We start from the raw sequence: 18,362 nt of genomic DNA on the forward strand, positions 1-18,362 counted from the left end.
CCACTCCTCCCCTCCTGTATGTATGCACTCTGCACAGTACCCCTCCTCTCCTCCTGTATGTATGCACTCTGCACAGTACTCCTCCCCTCCTCCTGTATGTATGCACAGTACCACTCCTCTCCTCCTGTATATATGTATGCACAGTACCACTCCCCTCCTCCTGTATGTATGCACAGTACCACTCCCCTCCTCCTGTATGTATGCACAGTACCACTCCCCTCCTCCTGTATGTATGCACAGTACCACTCCTCTCCTCCTGTATGTATGGTTAATGTAAAGTGCCATTCTGCCACAGTATTGGTGGCCTCTACGTGTGTTGTCCTCTGTTATCAGCCGCAGAGAATGGCGCGGTCCGGTTTGTGGTCTGTTTATTACAGTTGAGGATGAGGACACAATATGGAAGATGAGGCTGAAGCAGGCTGTTACCATAGCGACATGGCGGCCTCTAGCACGGCTTTTTGGCGATGTTATTGAGGATTTGATGCTGCGGAGCGCGGTAAACGATGACGAAACTGTCGCCGATGATCCTGCCACGTCCGGTCGCGTCCACCTTCCCCATGAAGAGGTAATTGGTGCCTGAGACGGAAACACATGTCACATACCGTGTATTCCTGCATAGCATCACTACTGCAGATTGTTACACCCCTGACCTCTCTACAGGTCTGCAGAACATCGCTCTGTCCTCTCTACCTCCTGACAGATGCATAGTGATATATCCTGCAGATTATTACACCCCTGACCTCTCTAGAGATCTGCAGAACATCGCTCTGTCCTCTCTACCTCTTGCCGGATACATAGTGATATATCCTGCAGATTATTACACCACTGACCTCTCTACAGTCTGCAGAACATCACTCTGCCCCCTGTACATACCTTTCTTCAGGATGGGGCACTTGGGGCACTCGTTGATGATCTGGACGCTCCTCGTCTTCTCGGCCCCTTGAATGCTCAGTCCTCCTTCCTTGTAGGTCTGGATGATGTTGATGGTGGCCAGCAGGGTGCCCTCCTCCTCTCCTTTAGCAATGGTCTCCACGGATCCTGTGAGAGCTGTGGGAGGCAATGGTCATTGTAGGTCATCTTGGCTGTATGTAAAGTACCCTAAAAGAACTGATTCCCCCCCACCATCCTTACCAAACTGATTGGCACAGAAATGACTTCCGAATGTTCCCGTCTTACGGCACTTCTCGGGGCACTTGGCAGCTGATCCTAAAAGGAGCAGAAATGAGAATCTATAGGATTGGGGTGTCACGCATGGTCAGATATGGACGCCTCTTACCTGAAGCTGTCTGCGATGCCGTTCCTCTGACTTTCGGTATTTCTGTTCTGCTGGGTTTGGTGGGCTTTGGTTTGGTGTTGGGTTTTGCAGTGGCTTTCTGGATAGGCTTAGCTCTGGGTTTCTGGGTGGGCTTGGCTGTGGGTTTCTGGGTGGGCTTGGCTGTGGGTTTCTCGGTGGGCTTGGCTGTGGGTTTCTCGGTGGGCTTAGCTGTGGGTTTCTGTTTGGGTTTAGATGTGGGTTTTGGGGTAGGTTTTGAGGGCGCCTTTGTTCCAGCTGGTCTGACAACAGTCCTTGTGGTAGGTTTCGTCTCTTCAGTCTTCTTTGGCACTTCAGAAGGATCTTTCATCCTGTAGATGGCCTCAAATCCATCACCCGTGACACTGAGGTCAGACACAAACTGGACCAGCATCTCGTTTCCCTCAGAGTAGATAGTCCTGGAGGATAGAACCAGTGACATCATGTCATGTAGATCCCAGCTCGCCCTCGTTCCTCACCAATAAAGCCTGCACCAGTTCTTGGTGTTCCCCATGCAGCAATGACAAAAGCATTCATCCCGCCTAGACCGTCGCAAATAAAATTTTATGTTCAACCTTAGACCAGCAGTTACAGAAAAAGTAGGTTTCTGCAGTTATCGGGGTCTCGGGTGGATGTGTGGTGATCACACATAATGGGGGTTGTACTCCACATTCAGATTTTCTTTGCATACTCCTACCCTGAATGATCGGCCACATTGAATTGGTGCTGGTTTGGAAATGGTGATCAAAGCTGAATACCATCTCCGACTGTGTGATGCCTTTATATCTGTGTTCAGAGTAATTATAATGTTGTCAGTACTCTACCGTACTCACTTGGGGGAGGCGTCTCCGCAGAACTTCCCAATTTGTAGGTTGTTGTCCGTCGCCCCACCGTTAAACACCGCCAAGTAATCGTATCGGCAGTAGCTGTCTCCTTCTATGTCAAATTTTCCAAATGACAGCTCAATTACCTGAGAGATGGAGGAAGAGGGTAAGTGCACACCATACAGACCTCCAAAACCAAACCACCACCACTAACCCATCATATATCATAGAGATCCCCAGAACACCGCCAGCAGCCCACCTGTGTCAATGTATATTATACTGAGAACCCACAGGTGACAGTGTACATCATACAGACCAACCCCACCAACCCTCCGATGTCAATGTACATCATACAGACCACCCCACCAACCCTCCGGTGTCAATGTACATCATACAGACCACCCCGCCAACCCTCCGGTGTCAATGTACATCATACAGACCACCCCCACCAAACCTCCGGTGTCAATGTACATCATACAGACCACCCTCGCCAACCCTCCGGTGTCAAGGTACATCATACAGACCACCCCGTCAACCCTCCGGTGTCAATGTACATCATACAGACCACCCCCGCCAACCCTCCGGTGTCAATGTACATCATACAGACCACCCCGCCAACCCTCCAGTGTCAATGTACATCATACAGACCACCCCGCCAACCCTTCGGTGTCAATGTACATCATACAGACCAACACTCCGGTGTCAATGTACATCATACAGACCACCCCCGCCAACCCTCCGGTGTCAATGTACATCATACAGACCACCCCCGCCAACCCTCCGGTGTCAATGTACATCAAACAGACCACCCCCGCCAACCCTCCGGTGTCAATGTACATAATACAGACCATCCCCGCCAACCCTCCAGTGTCAATGTACATCATACAGACCTCCAGAACCAGACCACCCCCACCAACCCACAGGTGACAGCAGACATCTCCAGACCATCCTCCATGACCCCTAGTGTACATCCTGTGGACAGACCTCCCCACCAGCCCCATCTTGGGTCAGCTTGCACCATACAGACTGATCCTGTGCACCCATCCTGTGGGTCCAGGGGGCAATTCTCACCTGCTCTTTTGGGGCCACAATGTGCCAGGAACAACTTGCCCCGCTGGGGTAATTATTTTCTGGCCAGTTGGGGCTCGCTATACTTCCTTGGGGTTTCTCAAGCTTCCCCCCACACAGCTTATTGTCTGTAATACAGATTTTACAAGGTTACCATGCGTGATCTACTACCCCCACCCCCCCCCCCCCATCTTCACCGCCTGGGTCATCCACAGGGGGCGCAATCTCACCAGATTGTTGTGAAGCTGTGGCACTGTACCAGGCCAGGAATCCTCGTCCTCCAGTTTCTTCATCTGACACCATTTCCAGCATCATCTGGGAGCCGGTTGACATGAGAGCCCCGGGCCGGAACGTCCCACACACTCGAGCCAGGCGCTGGGAGCCAGTGTCATGGCTGTTGTAGACATTGAGGTAGTCGTAGCGACAGGTGGGGTCTGACTCCATGTCCAGGAGACGGAATGACAGGATGACCACATGGCCGTCTGGGACCTGCACATAGAGATATGTCAAATGTATCCAGGGGCGGATCAGCCATAGACCTTACTGGGAAATGCCCAGGGGGGCGCCCTAGCCCTCCTCTCCGAGCTCTCAGGGGTAATTACAGCTGAGGGAATCGGGTGATCGTGTACCTGGCCAGCGACTGCACATGGCCTCCTGTATTCACCATATGTATGCTCCATATCCTAATCAAAAACAGAAGATGGCAGCTATTGGTGGCCACCACAGAGGGACAGCTTCTGGGGCAGTATATTGGGCTACACTCTGATGGGACAGCATTTTTTTATATGGTATTGCTGGCCCCGCCTACTTGTGTTGCCCCGCCTTCTGTCAATTTGGATCCGCCTATAACATGGGGCCACTTTAAAAAAAAATTCCTAGGCCATTTAAGTACCTGATCCACCCCTGAATGTATCTCCAACAGAGACCTCTGACCCCGCCTCTCCAACAGAGACCTCTGACCCCGCCTCTCCAACAGAGACCTCTGACCCCGCCTCTCCAACAGAGACCTCTGACCCCGCCTCTCCAGCAAAGACCTCTGACCCTGCCTCTCCAACAGAGACCCCTGACCCCGCCTGTCCAGCAGAGACCTCTGATCCCGCTTCTCCAGCAGAGACCCCTGACCCCGCTTCTCCAGCAGAGACCCCTGACCCCGCATCTCCAGCAGAGAAATTCTGATCCCGCCTGTCCAGCAGAGACCTCTGATCCCGCCTGACCGGCAGAGGTCTTCTGATCCCTTCTCTCCAGCAGAGATCCCCTGACCCTGCCTCTGCAGCAGAAATCTCCTAACCCCACCTCTCCAGACTCCAGCAGGGGCTATTTGGCACCACCTCTTCAGCAGAGACCTCTGATCCTACCTCTCCAGCAGAGGCCTCCTGACCGCACCTATCCAGCAGAGACCTCTCACTCTGTGTATCCTGGCTGTCGCTGAAGATTCTTACTACTCTGCACACTTTTTTTTACACCTACCTAACTCTCGCACCAGCAGTCTCTTCCACTGTTAAGTCTCTTGGCGCACTCTTACCGTAATTTTCCACACGCATCTCTTGTTGTTAGGGTAATAGCTGGGAAATCCTTCACTGGCGATGTAGCCGGATTCTCCGGTGATGTCTCCTCCACATAGAAACTCCGGCCTGTGGATAAGGACTCAGTGTAAGACAATGGACAGACTAACCCACAATCACCCCAGAGAATGGTGCCAACCCTGGAAATGCTGACCCTTCCATTTAGTATATATACCCAGTATACAGGACAGGAGAAGTGGTACTGTGCAGTGTATATACACTGCTTAAAAAAATAAAGGGAACACTTAAACAACACAATGTAACTCCAAGTCAATCGCACTTCTGTGAAATCAAACTGTCCACTTAGGAAGCAACACTGAGAGACAATCAATTTCACATGCTGTTGTGCAAATGGGATAGACAACAGGTGGAAATTATAGGCAATTAGCAAGACACCCCCAATAAAGGAGTGGTTCTGCAGGTGGTGACCACAGAACACTTCTCAGTTCCTATGCTTCCTGGCTGATGTTTTGGTCACTTTTGAATGCTGGCGGTGCTTTCACTCTAGTGGTAGCATGAGACTGAGTCTACAACCCACACAAGTGGCTCAGGTAGTGCAGCTTATCCAGGATGGCACATCAATGCGAGCTGTGGCAAGAAGGTTTGCTGTGTCTGTCAGAGTAGTGTCCAGATCATGGAGGCGCTACCAGGAGACAGGCCAGTACATCAGGAGACGTGGAGGAGGCCGTAGGAGGGCAACAACCCAGCAGCAGGACCGCTACCTTCGCCTTTGTGCAAGGAGGAACAGGAGGAGCACTGCCAGAGCCCTGCAAAATGACCTCCAGCAGGCCACAAATGTGCATGTGTCTGCTCAAACAGTCAGAAACAGACTCCATGAGGGTGATATGAGGACCCGACGTCCACAGGTGGGGGTTGTGCTTACAGCCCAACACCATGCAGGACGTTTGGCATTTGCCAGAGAACACCAAGATTGGCAAATTCACCACTGGCGCCCTGTGCTCTTCACAGATGAAAGCAGGTTCACACTGAGCACATGTGACAGACGTGACAGAGTCTGGAGACGCCGTGGAAAACGTTCTGCTGCCTGCAACATCCTCCAGCATGACTGGTTTGGCATTAGGTCAGTAATGGTGTGGGGTGGCATTTCTTTGGAGGGCCGCACAGCCCTCCATGTACTCGCCAGAGGTAGCCTGACTGCCATTAGGTACCAAGATGAGATCCTCAGACCCCTTGTGAGACCATATGCTGGTGCGGTTGGCCCTGGGTTCCTTCTAATGCAAGACAATGCTAGACCTCAGCAGGGCATTGATGCTATGGACTGGCCCGCCCGTTCCCCAGACCTGAATCCAATTGAGCACATCCGGGACATCACGTCTCGCTCTATCCACCAACGTCACGTTGCACCACAGACTGTCCAGGAGTTGGCAGATGCTTTAGTCCAGGTCTGGGAGGAGATCCCTCAGGAGACCGTCCGCCACCTCATCAGGAGCATGCACAGGCGTTGTAGGGAGGTCATACAGGCACGTGGAGGCCACACACACTACTGAGCCTCATTTTGACTTGTTTTAAGGACATTACATCAAAGTTGGATCAGCCTGTAGTGTGTTTTTCCACTTTAATTTTGAGTGTGACTCCAAATCCAGACCTCCATGGGTTGAAAAATTTGATTTCCATTTTTTTATATTTGTGTGATTTTGTTGTCAGCACATTCAACTATGTAAAGAACAAAGTATTTCAGAAGAATATTTAATTATTTCAGATCTAGGATGTGTTATTTTTGTGTTCCCTTTATTTTTTTGAGCCGTGTATATATACAGAATAAGAGCAGATACTGAGGATTACACCCAGTATACAGGACAGGAGAAGTAGTACTGTGCAGTGTATATATATATATATATACAGAATAAGAGCAGATACTGAGGATTACACCCAGTATGCAGGACAGGAGAAGTGGTACTGTGCAGTGTATATATATACAGAATAAGAGCAGATACTGAGGATTACACCCGCTATACAGGACAGGAGAAGTGGTACTGTGTAGGGCGTGCAATGGCTTTCTGTGACGTGGCCTCCTGTCCAGTATGAGATGTTCTGTTATTTCATGTGTCCTGCGGGAGTTCACAGGGAGGGGGATCTGATGCGTTTGTGTCTACCTGGGGGCTTCACTGGATTAATGTGTGAAATTCCAGAGACAGGACCTAGAATGTGAGGGGGGGGGGGGGCAGCATGGACTTTCTCCTTCTGCTTATGGACTTAGAAGGACGTTTGGGGGCATCCCTGTAACAGAGCCACCTGTTTTAAAGATTTTTTTTAGCCAGGGCCTTGGATACTTACTCTTAACAATGGACGCAGACATCTATGTGTATCAAGGACATATGTGTACACACACTTCCAGACATTCAGTCTGCTCTAACCACAAAACTGACCTACTTAATTACAATGCACAAGATAACACTCTTGGCCATTGTCTTGGTAAAGACACAGTGTCTACTTGTAAGCTATGTGACCAAGCCCCTGTTTGTGAGTGCGTTATCTGTTACTGTATATTGATTGGTTACTGTAGTTTGTGTTCCTGCATTAAAGGCCGATCTGTGGCCATCAATAAAGTTAGTTCTTCTTCACCCTTAATCTAGAGTCTTGTCTCTTATTAGGGGTAACAACTATACAGCTATCACACTAGCTCTTGTAAGAGCTTCTTCACTTGGATCATTACTGGATGCTGAGAAGACTCCTCAATGATCGGACAAAGGATACCCTCCAGCGGTGGAAACTCCTCTACGCTCCGGGGTAACCGCTACAATCCCTGTCTCTGACAGACCATCTCCAGGCACTTAGTAAAAGGAAATTTGGCACCAATTACATGTCCTGCCATTGACAGCCAGCCACCGTCACCTTTGTTTGCAGTGGTGTTGTGAATGAGAAATCTGGTCTTTAGTGAGCACTTCAATCCTGCTTGTGGAGCAATTCACTGCCCAACTGCTGGTGTGAAAATTGGGGAGCCATCGCATACGACAGTCGTCACACCTAGTAATGATATGAGGACACTAACAGCTCAGCACAATGTGTAGGACATCCTGCAGCCACGTGTTCTTCTCATGGCAGGTCTGACAACTGCTGGTGTGATGATCGGGGGAGCCATCGCATACGACAGTCGTCACCCCTAGTAGTGATATGAGGACACTAACAGCTCAGCACAATGTGTAGGACATCCTACAGTCACGTGTTCTTCTCATGGCAGGTCTGACAACTGCTGGTGTGATGATCGGGAGAGCCATCGCATAAGACAATTGGTCACCCCTAGTAGTGATATGAGGACACTAAGAGCTCAGCAATATGTGCAGGACATCCTGCCGCCATGTGTTCCTCTCATGGCAGGGCTTCCATTATTCAGCAGGATAATGCTTGGCCACACACAGCAAGGGTTTCCCAGAAATGTCTCCTCCAGATTACAATTCCTTGGCTTGCCCGGTCACCAGATTCATCTCCAATCCAGCATCTATGGGACCAGCGGGGATGTCAGCTTTACCAGGCTAGACGATGTATCTCATTTGGTATCAAGGCTGAAGGCCATATCTCATCTTGTATCCAGGCTAGAGGCGGTATATCATATTGTATCCAGGCTAGAGGCGGTATCTCATCTCGTATCTAAGCTAGAGGCCATATCTCATCTTGTATCCAGGCTGAATGCCGTATCTCATCTTCTATCCAGGCTGGATCTCATCTTATATCTACAGTCGTGGCCAAAAGTTTTGAGAATTACATAAATATTGGAAATTGGAAAAGTTGCTGCTTAAGTTTTTATAATAGCAATTTGCATATACTCCAGAATGTTATGAAAAGTGATCGGATGAATTGCATAGTCCATCTTTGCCATGAAAATTAACTTAATCCCAAAAAAACCTTTCCACTGCCTTTCATTGCTGTCATTAAAGGACCTGCTGAGATCATTTCAGTAATCGTCTTGTTAACTCAGGTGAGAATGTTGACGAGCACAAGGCTGGAGATCATTATGTCAGGCTGATTGGGTTAAAATGGCAGACTTGACCTGTTAAAAGGAGGGTGATGCTTGAAATCATTGTTCTTCCATTGTTAACCATGGTGACCTGCAAAGAAACGCGTGCAGCCATCATTGCGTTGCATAAAAATGGCTTCACAGGCAAGGCTATTGTGGCTACTAAGATTGCACCTCAATCAACAATTTATAGGATCATCAAGAACTTCAAGGAAAGAGGTTCAATTCGTGTTAAGAAGGCTTCAGGGCGTCCAAGAAAGTCCAGCAAGCGCCAGGATCGTCTCCTAAAGAGGATTCAGCTGCGGGATCGGAGTGCCACCAGTGCAGAGCTTGCTCAGGAATGGCAGCAGGCAGGTGTGAGCGCATCTGCACGCACAGTGAGGCGAAGACTTTTGGAAGATGGCCTGGTGTCAAAAAGGGCAGCAAAGAAGCCACTTCTCTCCAAAAAAAATATCAGGGACAGATTGATCTTCTGCAGAAAGTATGGTGAATGGACTGCTGAGGACTGCGGCAAAGTCATATTCTCCGATGAAGCCTCTTTCCGATTGTTTGGGGCATCTGGAAAAAGGCTTGTCCGGAGAAGAAAAGTTGAGCACTACCATCAGTACTGTGTCATGCCAAAAGTAAAGCATCCTGAGACTATTCATGTGTGGGGTTGCTTCTCATCCAAGGGAGTGGGCTCACTCACAATTTTGCCCAGAAACACAGCCATGAATAAAGAATGGCACCAAAACACCCTCCAACAGCAACTTCTTCCAACAATCCAACAACAGTTTGGTGAAGAACAATGCATTTTCCAGCATGATGGAGCACCGTGCCATAAGGTAAAAGTGATAACTAAGTGGGTCGGGGACCAAAACGTTGACATTTTGGGTCCATGGCCTGGAAACTCCCCAGATCTTAATCCCATTGAGAACTTGTGGTCAATCCTCAAGAGGCGGGTGGACAAACAAAAACCCACTAATTCTGACAAACTCCAAGAAGTGATGATGAAAGAATGGGTTGTATCAGTCAGGAATTGGCCCAGAAGTTGATTGAGAGCATGCCCAGTCGAATTGCAGAGGTCTTGAAAAAGAAGGGCCAACTCTGCAAATACTGACTCTTTGCATAAATGTCATGTATTTGTCGATAAAAGCCTTTGAAACGTATGAAGTGCGTGTAATTATATTTCACTACATCACAGAAACAACTGAAACAAAGATCTAAAAGCAGTTTAGCAGCAAACTTTGTGAAAACGAATATTTTTGTCATTCTCAAAACTTTTGGCCACGACTGTAGATTAGAGGCCATATCTCATCTTGTATCCAAGAGGCTAGAGGCCATATCATGTCTTGTATCTAAGCTAGAGGCCAAAATCCCATCTTGTGTCTAGGCTGAAGGCTGTATTTCATTCTCATCTTGTATCCAGGCTGGAGGCCATATCTCATCTTGTATCCAGGCTGGAGGCCGTATCTCATCTTGTATCTGCAATGACCCAGATGCCATTACCACTCCGCACCCCGCTACTGTCTCCTATGAGCTGTCATCTTATGTATTTATTTCAGGTCCAAACACTGTGAATATTTTTTTCATGTAACTGTTAATGTTCATGTAATGTACCTGGTTAACCAGAAGGTGGCAGCAATCATGGTAGAGCTATATTTGTAGAGGATGGAACCTTCTTTCCATTCTAATTCTCCCTCTAAGGAGGGGAGGGTCTTAGTTAGAGGTCAGTCTAGCTCACCTCCAGCTAGGGGAAGGGTGTGCAGCAGGTACACGTCCCTGTTGGACGTGTCCTGCCCAAGCCAGCGAGAGCACCTTCAGCTCTGCTGGATATGAAGGCCACAGCTTGGAGCCTTTGAAGCCAGGAGGAAAAGTTCCCTGGATTAAGATAGAGTCAGACTACAGAGAGAAGTCGCAGCATACAGCAAAAGCAAGGTTATACAGTAAGCTTGTCAGCAGAGCCAGAGAGCAACAGATGTAGCAAAGTTGAGTTTGTTTGCCTACCAGAGTTAATGCTAAAGCCTGCTGGGAACCAAGACAAAGCCTGAAACTGTTGGAGAAACATTTATTCAAGTTAATCTGCTCTTCAACTTGATTACAAGGTCTGGACTAAACTTATTTCTTCAAATCCCTCAGTTATTCACCTTATTTGCTCTGCTTTGGACGACAATGCCTGAGATCCAGCGTATCCAGCTAGGAGCGCCGTCACACATGCACCAACATCAAGGGACATTTAGACCTCCCTACACTACTCTGGCATTCCTACACCTGGGTACCATCTACCACAGTATCGCTAAAAAGGGGCCCTGTGCCCTTGTTGCTTCACTGCAACTGGCGTCACGAAAAACATTTGCTTTAAGGGACCCATGGCCGTTGCCGCGCGTCGCATATCCAGGCTGGAGGCCGTATCTGATCTTGTATCCAGGCTGGAGGCCATTTTTCATCTTGTATCTAGGCTGGAGGCTGTATCTCATCTTGTATCCAGACTAGAGGTTGTATCTCATTTTATATCTAGCTGGAGGCCGTATCTCATCTTGTGTCTAGGCTGGAGGCCGTATCTCATCTTGTATCCAGGCTGGAGGCCATATCTTATCTTGTATCCAGGCTGGAGGTCGTATCTCATCTTGTATCCAGGCCAGAGGTTGTATCTCATCTTGTATCTAACTGGAGGCCGTATCTTATCTTGCATCCAGACTGGAGGCCATATCTCATCTTGTATCCAGGGTGGAGGCCATATCTCATCTTGTATCCAGGCTGGAGGCCGTATCTCATCTTGTATCCAGGCTAGAGGCCATATCTCATCTTGTATCCAGGCTGGAGGCCGTATCTCATCTTGTATCCAGACTAGAGGTCGTATCTCATCTTGTATCCAAGCCAGAGGTTGTATCTCATCTTGTATCCAGGCTGGAGGCCGTATCTCATCTTGTATCCAGGCTAGAGGCCATATCTCATCTTGTATCTGAAAGAATATTATCCTTCTCTCTATGCACCGTGATTTCATCCTTTGTCCCCGAAGACAGACGTCTGGAGAACATGTCAGTGACACAAGCAGTATGATGTCAGTAACAGTTCTATTTATTGTTTGTCATACATGGGCCTTATATACATTCAGGCATACATACAAGAATAGCTGCAGCTCTCATTACAATAATAATAGTCCCTTATAGAGACAGGCAACTCTCATTATAATAATGCTGACTAGAAACTTTTCCTTATACAGAGAGGAGGTAAATGTATACATAGTCACCCTTCAATATGATGTCACCCATCCTCTTGTCCTTCATACAGATTATACAGGTAATTCTGTTTAACCCTTCAGTATCCAGGCTGGAGGCCGTATCTCATCTTGTATCCAGGCTGGAGGCCGTATCTCATCTTGTATCCAGGCTGGAGGCCGTATCTCATCTTGTATCCAGGCTGGAGGCCGTATCTCATCTTGTATCCAGGCTGGAGGCCGTATCTCATCTTGTATCCAGGCTGGAGGCCGTATCTCATCTTGTATCCAGGCTAGAGGCCGTATCTCATCTTGTATTCAGGCTGGAGGCCGTATCTCATCTTGTATCAAGGCTGGAGGCCGTATCTCATCTTGTATCCAGGCTGGAGGCCGTATCTCATCTTGTATCCAGGCTGGAGGCTGTTTCTCATCTTGTATTCAGTTGTTATTGCAGATAATTGTAGATTATTCTGGATTTTTAGTACTACAGACTGGATTTCCACGTTGGCTTCTGCCTCGTAAGGATTTCGTCTCTTCTGAGGTCACGGATCCCGTCTACAGTAGTGGAATGTGGTGGCGTTCCAGCCATAGACTGTCAGCTGACCTGGACTCGCGCCACGCTCTGGGTTATGAGGCGATGCTCACAGGCTAGTTGTTCTTCTAGGGTTAACCTCTTCCTGCCCGGAGACGTCACCCGGTAGAGACAGCGAGTCCTATGTCTGGGCTGACAGTGGCCCGGTCTATACCATATATATAGCCTCCAGTATGGCCTCAGAGGTTGGGGTTTCTCCTCACACAGGCTCCATTATATGGACACACTCCGCTCATTGATGCTGGCCCTGCATCAAACAACGGACATGGAATTACCGGAACGTCCCCAGCAGCAGATGCCAAGACATGGGGGAGGGGAGACGTGTGCTGCAAGGACAATGATTGTACAATGTGACCTATAATAATATGACCGAGGATCAGCGGCGCCCACAATAATCAGACCTAATCACAAATCCTGCAAGGAAAACATAAAGCAGCTGCTCATAGCAACCAGTCATCTCATGAATCTGACTCCAGAGCGAGCACTCCATTCACAGAGAGCAATCTAGAGCGCCGGAGAAACACTGCAAATACTATAATGTTCTACTACACCTCCTGTCCACCTACTACACCTCCTGTCCACCTACTACAACTCCTGTCCACCTACTACACCTCCTGTCCACCTACTACAACTCCTGTCCACCTACTACAACTCCTGTCCACCTACTACAACTCCTGTCCACCTACTACAACTCCTGTCCACCTACTACAACTCCTGTCCACCTGCTAGACCTCCTGTCCACCTGCTACACCTCCTGTCCACCTACTACACCTCCTGTCCACCTACTAAGACTCCTGTCCACCTACTACATCTCCTGTCCACCTACTACACCTCCTGTCCACCTACTACACCTCCTGTCCACCTACTACAACTCCTGTCCACCTACTACACCTCCTGTCCACCTAGTACACCTCCTGTCCACCTACTAAGACTCCTGTCCACCTACTACACCTCCTGTCCACCTACTACACCTCCTGTCCACCTACTACACCTCCTGTCAACCTACTACACCTCCTGGCCACCTACTACACCTCTGGTCAACCTACTACAACTCCTGTCCACCTACTACACCTCCTGTCCACCTACTAAGACTCCTGTCCACCTACTACACCTCCTGTCCACCTACTACACCTCCTGTCCACCTACTACAGCTCCTGTCAACCTACTACAGCTCCTGTCAACCTACTACAGCTCCTATCCACCTACTACACCTCCTGTCCACCTACTACACCACCTGTCCACCTACTACACCTCCTGTCCACCTACTACACCTCCTGTCCACCTACTACAACTCCTGTCCACCTACTATACCTCTTGTCCACCTACTACACCTCCTGTCCACCTACTACACCTCCTATCCACCTACTACACCTCCTGGCCACCTACTACACCTCCTGTCCAGCTACTACACCTCCTGTCCACCTACTACCACTCCTGTCCACCTACTACACCTCCTGTCCACCTACTACACCTCCTGTCCACCTACTAAGACTCCTGTCCACCTACTACACCTCCTGTCCACCTACTACACCTCCTGTCCACCTACTACACCTCCTGTCCACCTACTACAGCTCCTGTCCACCTACTACAGCTCCTGTCCACCTAATACACCTCCTGTCCACCTACTACACCTCCAGTCCACCTACTATACCTCCTGTCCACCTACTACACCTCCTGTCCACTTACTACACCTCCTGTCCACCTACTACACCTCCTGTCCACCTACTACACCTCCTGTCCACCTACTACAACTCCTGTCCACCTTCTAAGACTCCTGTCCACCTACTACAACTCCTGTCCACCTTCTAAGACTCCTGTCCACCTACTACAACTCCTGTCCACCTACTACACCTCCTGTCCACCTACTAAGACTCCTGTCCACCTACTAAGACTCCTGTCCACCTACTACACCTCCTGTCCACCTACTAAGACTCCTGTCCACCTACTAAGACTCCTGTCCACCTACTAAGACTCCTGTCCACCTACTACACCTCCTGTCCACCTACTACACCTCCTGTCCACCTACTACACCTCTTGTCCACCTACTAAGACTCCTGTCCACCTACTACAACTCCTGTCCACCTACTAAGACTCCTGTCCACCTACTAAGACTCCTGTCCACCTACTACACCTCCTGTCCACCTACTACACCTCCTGTCCACCCAGTACACCTCTTGTCCACCTACTTAGACTCCTGTCCACCTACTACACCTCCTGGCCACCTACTACACCTCCTGTCCACCTACTACACCTCCTGTCCACCTACTACACCTCCTGCCCACCTACTACACCTCCTGTCCACCTACTACACCTCCTGTCCACCTACTACAACTCCTGTCCACCTACTAAGACTCCTGTCCACCTACTACACCTTCTGTCCACCTACTACAACTCCTGTCCACCTACTACACCTCCTGTCCACCTACTACACCTCCTGTCCACCTACTACAACTCCTGTCCACATACTTCTACTCTTGTCCCTCTACTACAACTCCTGTCCAGCTACTACAACTCCTGTCCCTCTACTACAACTCCTGTCCTTCCAAGAATCGGTCTATTCCTCTACTGCACATACTGTCATTACATTTCTTCCCATCGCTCCACTACACCATCTCTTTACACTACTACACCTCCCATCCCTCCACTACACCTTTTTTTTAAACTACTACACCCCCGTCCTTCTACAACACCTTCTCTTTACACTACTACACCTCCCATCATCCACTATACCTTCTCTCTACACTACTACACCTCCCATTATCCACTATACCTTCTCTTTACACTACTACACCTCCCATCATCCACTATACTTTCTCTTTACACTACTTCACCTCCCATCCCACCCTACACCTTCTCATTAAACTACTACACCTCCCATCCTTCTACTACACCATTTTTTTTACACTACTACACCTCCCATCCCTCAACCACACCTTTTCTTTACACTACTACACCTCCCATCCCTCCACTACACCATTTCTTTACACTATTACACCTTCCATCCCTCCACTACACCATCTCTATACACTACTACACCTCCCATCCTTCCACGACACCTTCTCTTTACACTACTACACCTCCCATCCCTCCACTACACCATCTCTATACACTACTACACCTCCCATCCTTCCACTACACCTTCTCTTTATACTACTACACCTCCCATCCCTCCACTACACCTTCTCTTTACACTACTACACCTCCCATCCCTCCACTACACCATTTCTTTACACTATTACACCTTCCATCCCTCCACTACACCTTCTCTTTACACTACTACACCTCCCATCCCTCCACTACACCTTCTCTTTACACTACTACACCTCCCATCCCTCCACTACACCTTCTCTTTACACTACTACACCTCCCATCCTTCCACGACACCTTCTCTTTACACTACTACACCTCCCATCCCTCCACTACACCATCTCTATACACTACTACACCTCCCATCCCTCCACTACATCTTCTCTTTACACTACTACACCTCCCATCCCTCCACTACACCTTCTCTTTACACTACTACACCCTCCATCCCTACATTTCACCTTCTCTTTACACTATTACACCTTCCATCCTTCCACTACACCTTCTCTTTATACTACTACACCTCCCATCCCTCCACTACACCTTCTCTTTACACTACTACACCTCCCATCCCTCCACTACACCTTCTCTTTACACTACTACACCTCCCATCCCTCGACTTCACCTTCTCTTTACACTACTACACCTCCCATCCCTCCACTACACCTTTTCTTTACACTACTACACCTCCCATCCTTACACTACACCTTCTCTTTACACTACTACACCTCCCATCCTTCCACTACACCTTCTCTTTATACTACTACACCTCCCATCCCACCACTACACCTTCTCTTTATACTACTTCACCCTCCATCCCTACATTTCACCTTCTCTTTAGACTACTACACCTCCCATCCCACCACTACACCTTCTCTTTATACTACTTCACCCTCCATCCCTACATTTCACCTTCTCTTTAGACTACTACACCTCCCATCCCTCCACTACACCTTCTCTTTAGACTACCACACCTCCCATCCTACTATTACACCTTTTCACCTCTTCATTTTACGGCTGTATATGTCCCCCAGCCCCTGGCTCTGCTACATCCCCCACCTACCTGTCTCCTCGGCTGAAGGCAGTGATGGGAGCGGGCACTTACCTGGTGTAGTTGGTGGTCTGTGCCCAGCAGAGCCCAAGGCAGAGGGTGAAGCAGAAGAGTAGAGCGGAGATCATGGTGTAGAGTGGACTGGAGGGAGGAGGAAGGAGCAGAGGAGTGGGACAGAGAGGGAAAGCATGGGGGGCGGGGGTGATGGAAACCAGATGTGAGCAGTGCTCCCCCCACAAGTGCACTCACTGAATACACCACACTCACCACCCTGCACTCACTGTATACACCGTACTCATCACCCTGCACTCACTGTATACACCGTACTCATCACCCTGCACTCACTGAATACACCACACTCACCACCCTGCACTCACTGTATACACCACACTTATCACCCTGCACTCACTGAATACACCACACTCACCACCCTGCACTCACTGTATACACCGTACTCATCACCCTGCACTCACTGTATACACCGTACTCATCACCCTGCACTCACTGAATACACCACACTCACCACCCTGCACTCACTGTATACACCACACTTATCACCCTGCACTCACTGTATACACCGTACTCATCACCCTGCACTCACTGTATACAATACACTCACCACCCTGCACTCACTGTATACACCGTACTCACCACCCTGCACTCACTGAATACACCGTACTCATCACCCTGCACTCACTGTATACACCACACTCATCACCCTGCACTCACTGTATACACCGTACTCACCACCCTGCACTCACTGAATACACCGTACTCACCACCCTGCACTCACTGTATACACCGTACTCATCACCCTGTACTCACTGTATACACCATACTCATCACCCTGCACTCACTGTATACACCACACTCATCACCCTGCACTCACTGTATACACCGTACTCACCACCCTGCACTCACTGTATACACCACACTTATCACCCTGCACTCACTGTATACAATACACTCATCACCCTGCACTCACTGAATACACCACACTCACCACCCTGCACTCACTGTATACACCACACTTATCACCCTGCACTCACTGTATACACCGTACTCACCACCCTGCACTCACTGTATACACCACACTCATCACCCTGCACTCACTGTATACAATACACTCATCACCCTGCACTCACTGTATACATCGTACTCATCAGCCTGCACTCACTGAATACACCACACTCACCACCCTGCACTCACTGTATACACCACACTTATCACCCTGCACTCACTGTATACACCACACTCATCACCCTGCACTCACTGTATACACCGTACTCATCACCCTGCACTCACTGTATACACCATACTCATCACCCTGCACTCACTGTATACAATACACTCACCACCCTGCACTCACTGTATACACCGTACTCACCACCCTGTACTCACTGTATACACCATACTCATCACCCTGCACTCACTGTATACAATACACTCACCACCCTGCACTCACTGTATACACCGTACTCATCACCCTGTACTCACTGTATACACCATACTCATCACCCTGCACTCACTGTATACACCGTACTCATCACCCTGTACTCACTGTATACACCATACTCATCACCCTGCACTCACTGTATACAATACACTCACCACCCTGCACTCACTGTATACACCGTACTCATCACCCTGTACTCACTGTATACACCATACTCATCACCCTGCACTCACTGTATACAATACACTCACCACCCTGCACT

General features: G+C 49.0%; 1 protein-coding gene and 1 long non-coding RNA gene across 4 annotated transcripts; both read right to left on the reverse strand.

The window, feature by feature from the left end:
• Positions 1-351: 351 nt before the first annotated feature.
• PCOLCE (procollagen C-endopeptidase enhancer) lies at positions 352-16,816 on the reverse strand. Of its 3 annotated transcripts, none has more exons than XM_040415324.1 (10): positions 16,699-16,816; positions 4,706-4,814; positions 3,414-3,672; positions 3,187-3,311; positions 2,125-2,261; positions 1,510-1,710; positions 1,277-1,449; positions 1,132-1,206; positions 874-1,047; positions 352-576 (listed from the first exon to the last, which is right to left on the reverse strand). In XM_040415324.1, exons 1-10 carry the CDS (start codon positions 16,770-16,772, stop codon positions 446-448), a joined length of 1,458 nt encoding a protein of 485 aa, XP_040271258.1. In that variant the 5' UTR covers positions 16,773-16,816; the 3' UTR covers positions 352-445. The 3 variants fall into 3 exon arrangements, with proteins under 3 accessions (XP_040271258.1, XP_040271257.1, XP_040271256.1); XM_040415323.1 differs by having other exon boundaries at positions 1,277-1,473; XM_040415322.1 differs by having other exon boundaries at positions 1,277-1,710.
• On the reverse strand, positions 13,254-14,959 carry LOC120986659. Its single transcript, XR_005775739.1, has 3 exons — positions 14,738-14,959; positions 13,749-14,537; positions 13,254-13,408 (listed from the first exon to the last, which is right to left on the reverse strand). It is a non-coding gene; the product is annotated as an uncharacterized LOC120986659 (long non-coding RNA).
• Positions 16,817-18,362: the final 1,546 nt, after the last annotated feature.

This window comes from Bufo bufo, chromosome 1, assembly GCF_905171765.1.
Source record: "Bufo bufo chromosome 1, aBufBuf1.1, whole genome shotgun sequence".
Lineage (NCBI taxonomy): Eukaryota > Metazoa > Chordata > Amphibia > Anura > Bufonidae > Bufo > Bufo bufo.

What these genes read in the sequence shown, in the direction of transcription:
- PCOLCE (XM_040415322.1), bottom strand. Translation starts at nt 16,772, where the DNA reads ATGATCTCCGCTCTACTCTTCTGCTTCACCCTCTGCCTTGGGCTCTGC. An exon ending in TTGTGGCCCCAAAAGAGCAG is followed by an intron (nt 2,262 to 3,186) that starts GTGAGAATTGCC and finishes TCCATCTCTCAG; the next exon opens with GTAATTGAGCTGTCATTTGG. An exon ending in GGCATCGCAGACAGCTTCAG is followed by an intron (nt 1,207 to 1,276) that starts GTAAGAGGCGTC and finishes TGCTCCTTTTAG; the next exon opens with GATCAGCTGCCAAGTGCCCC.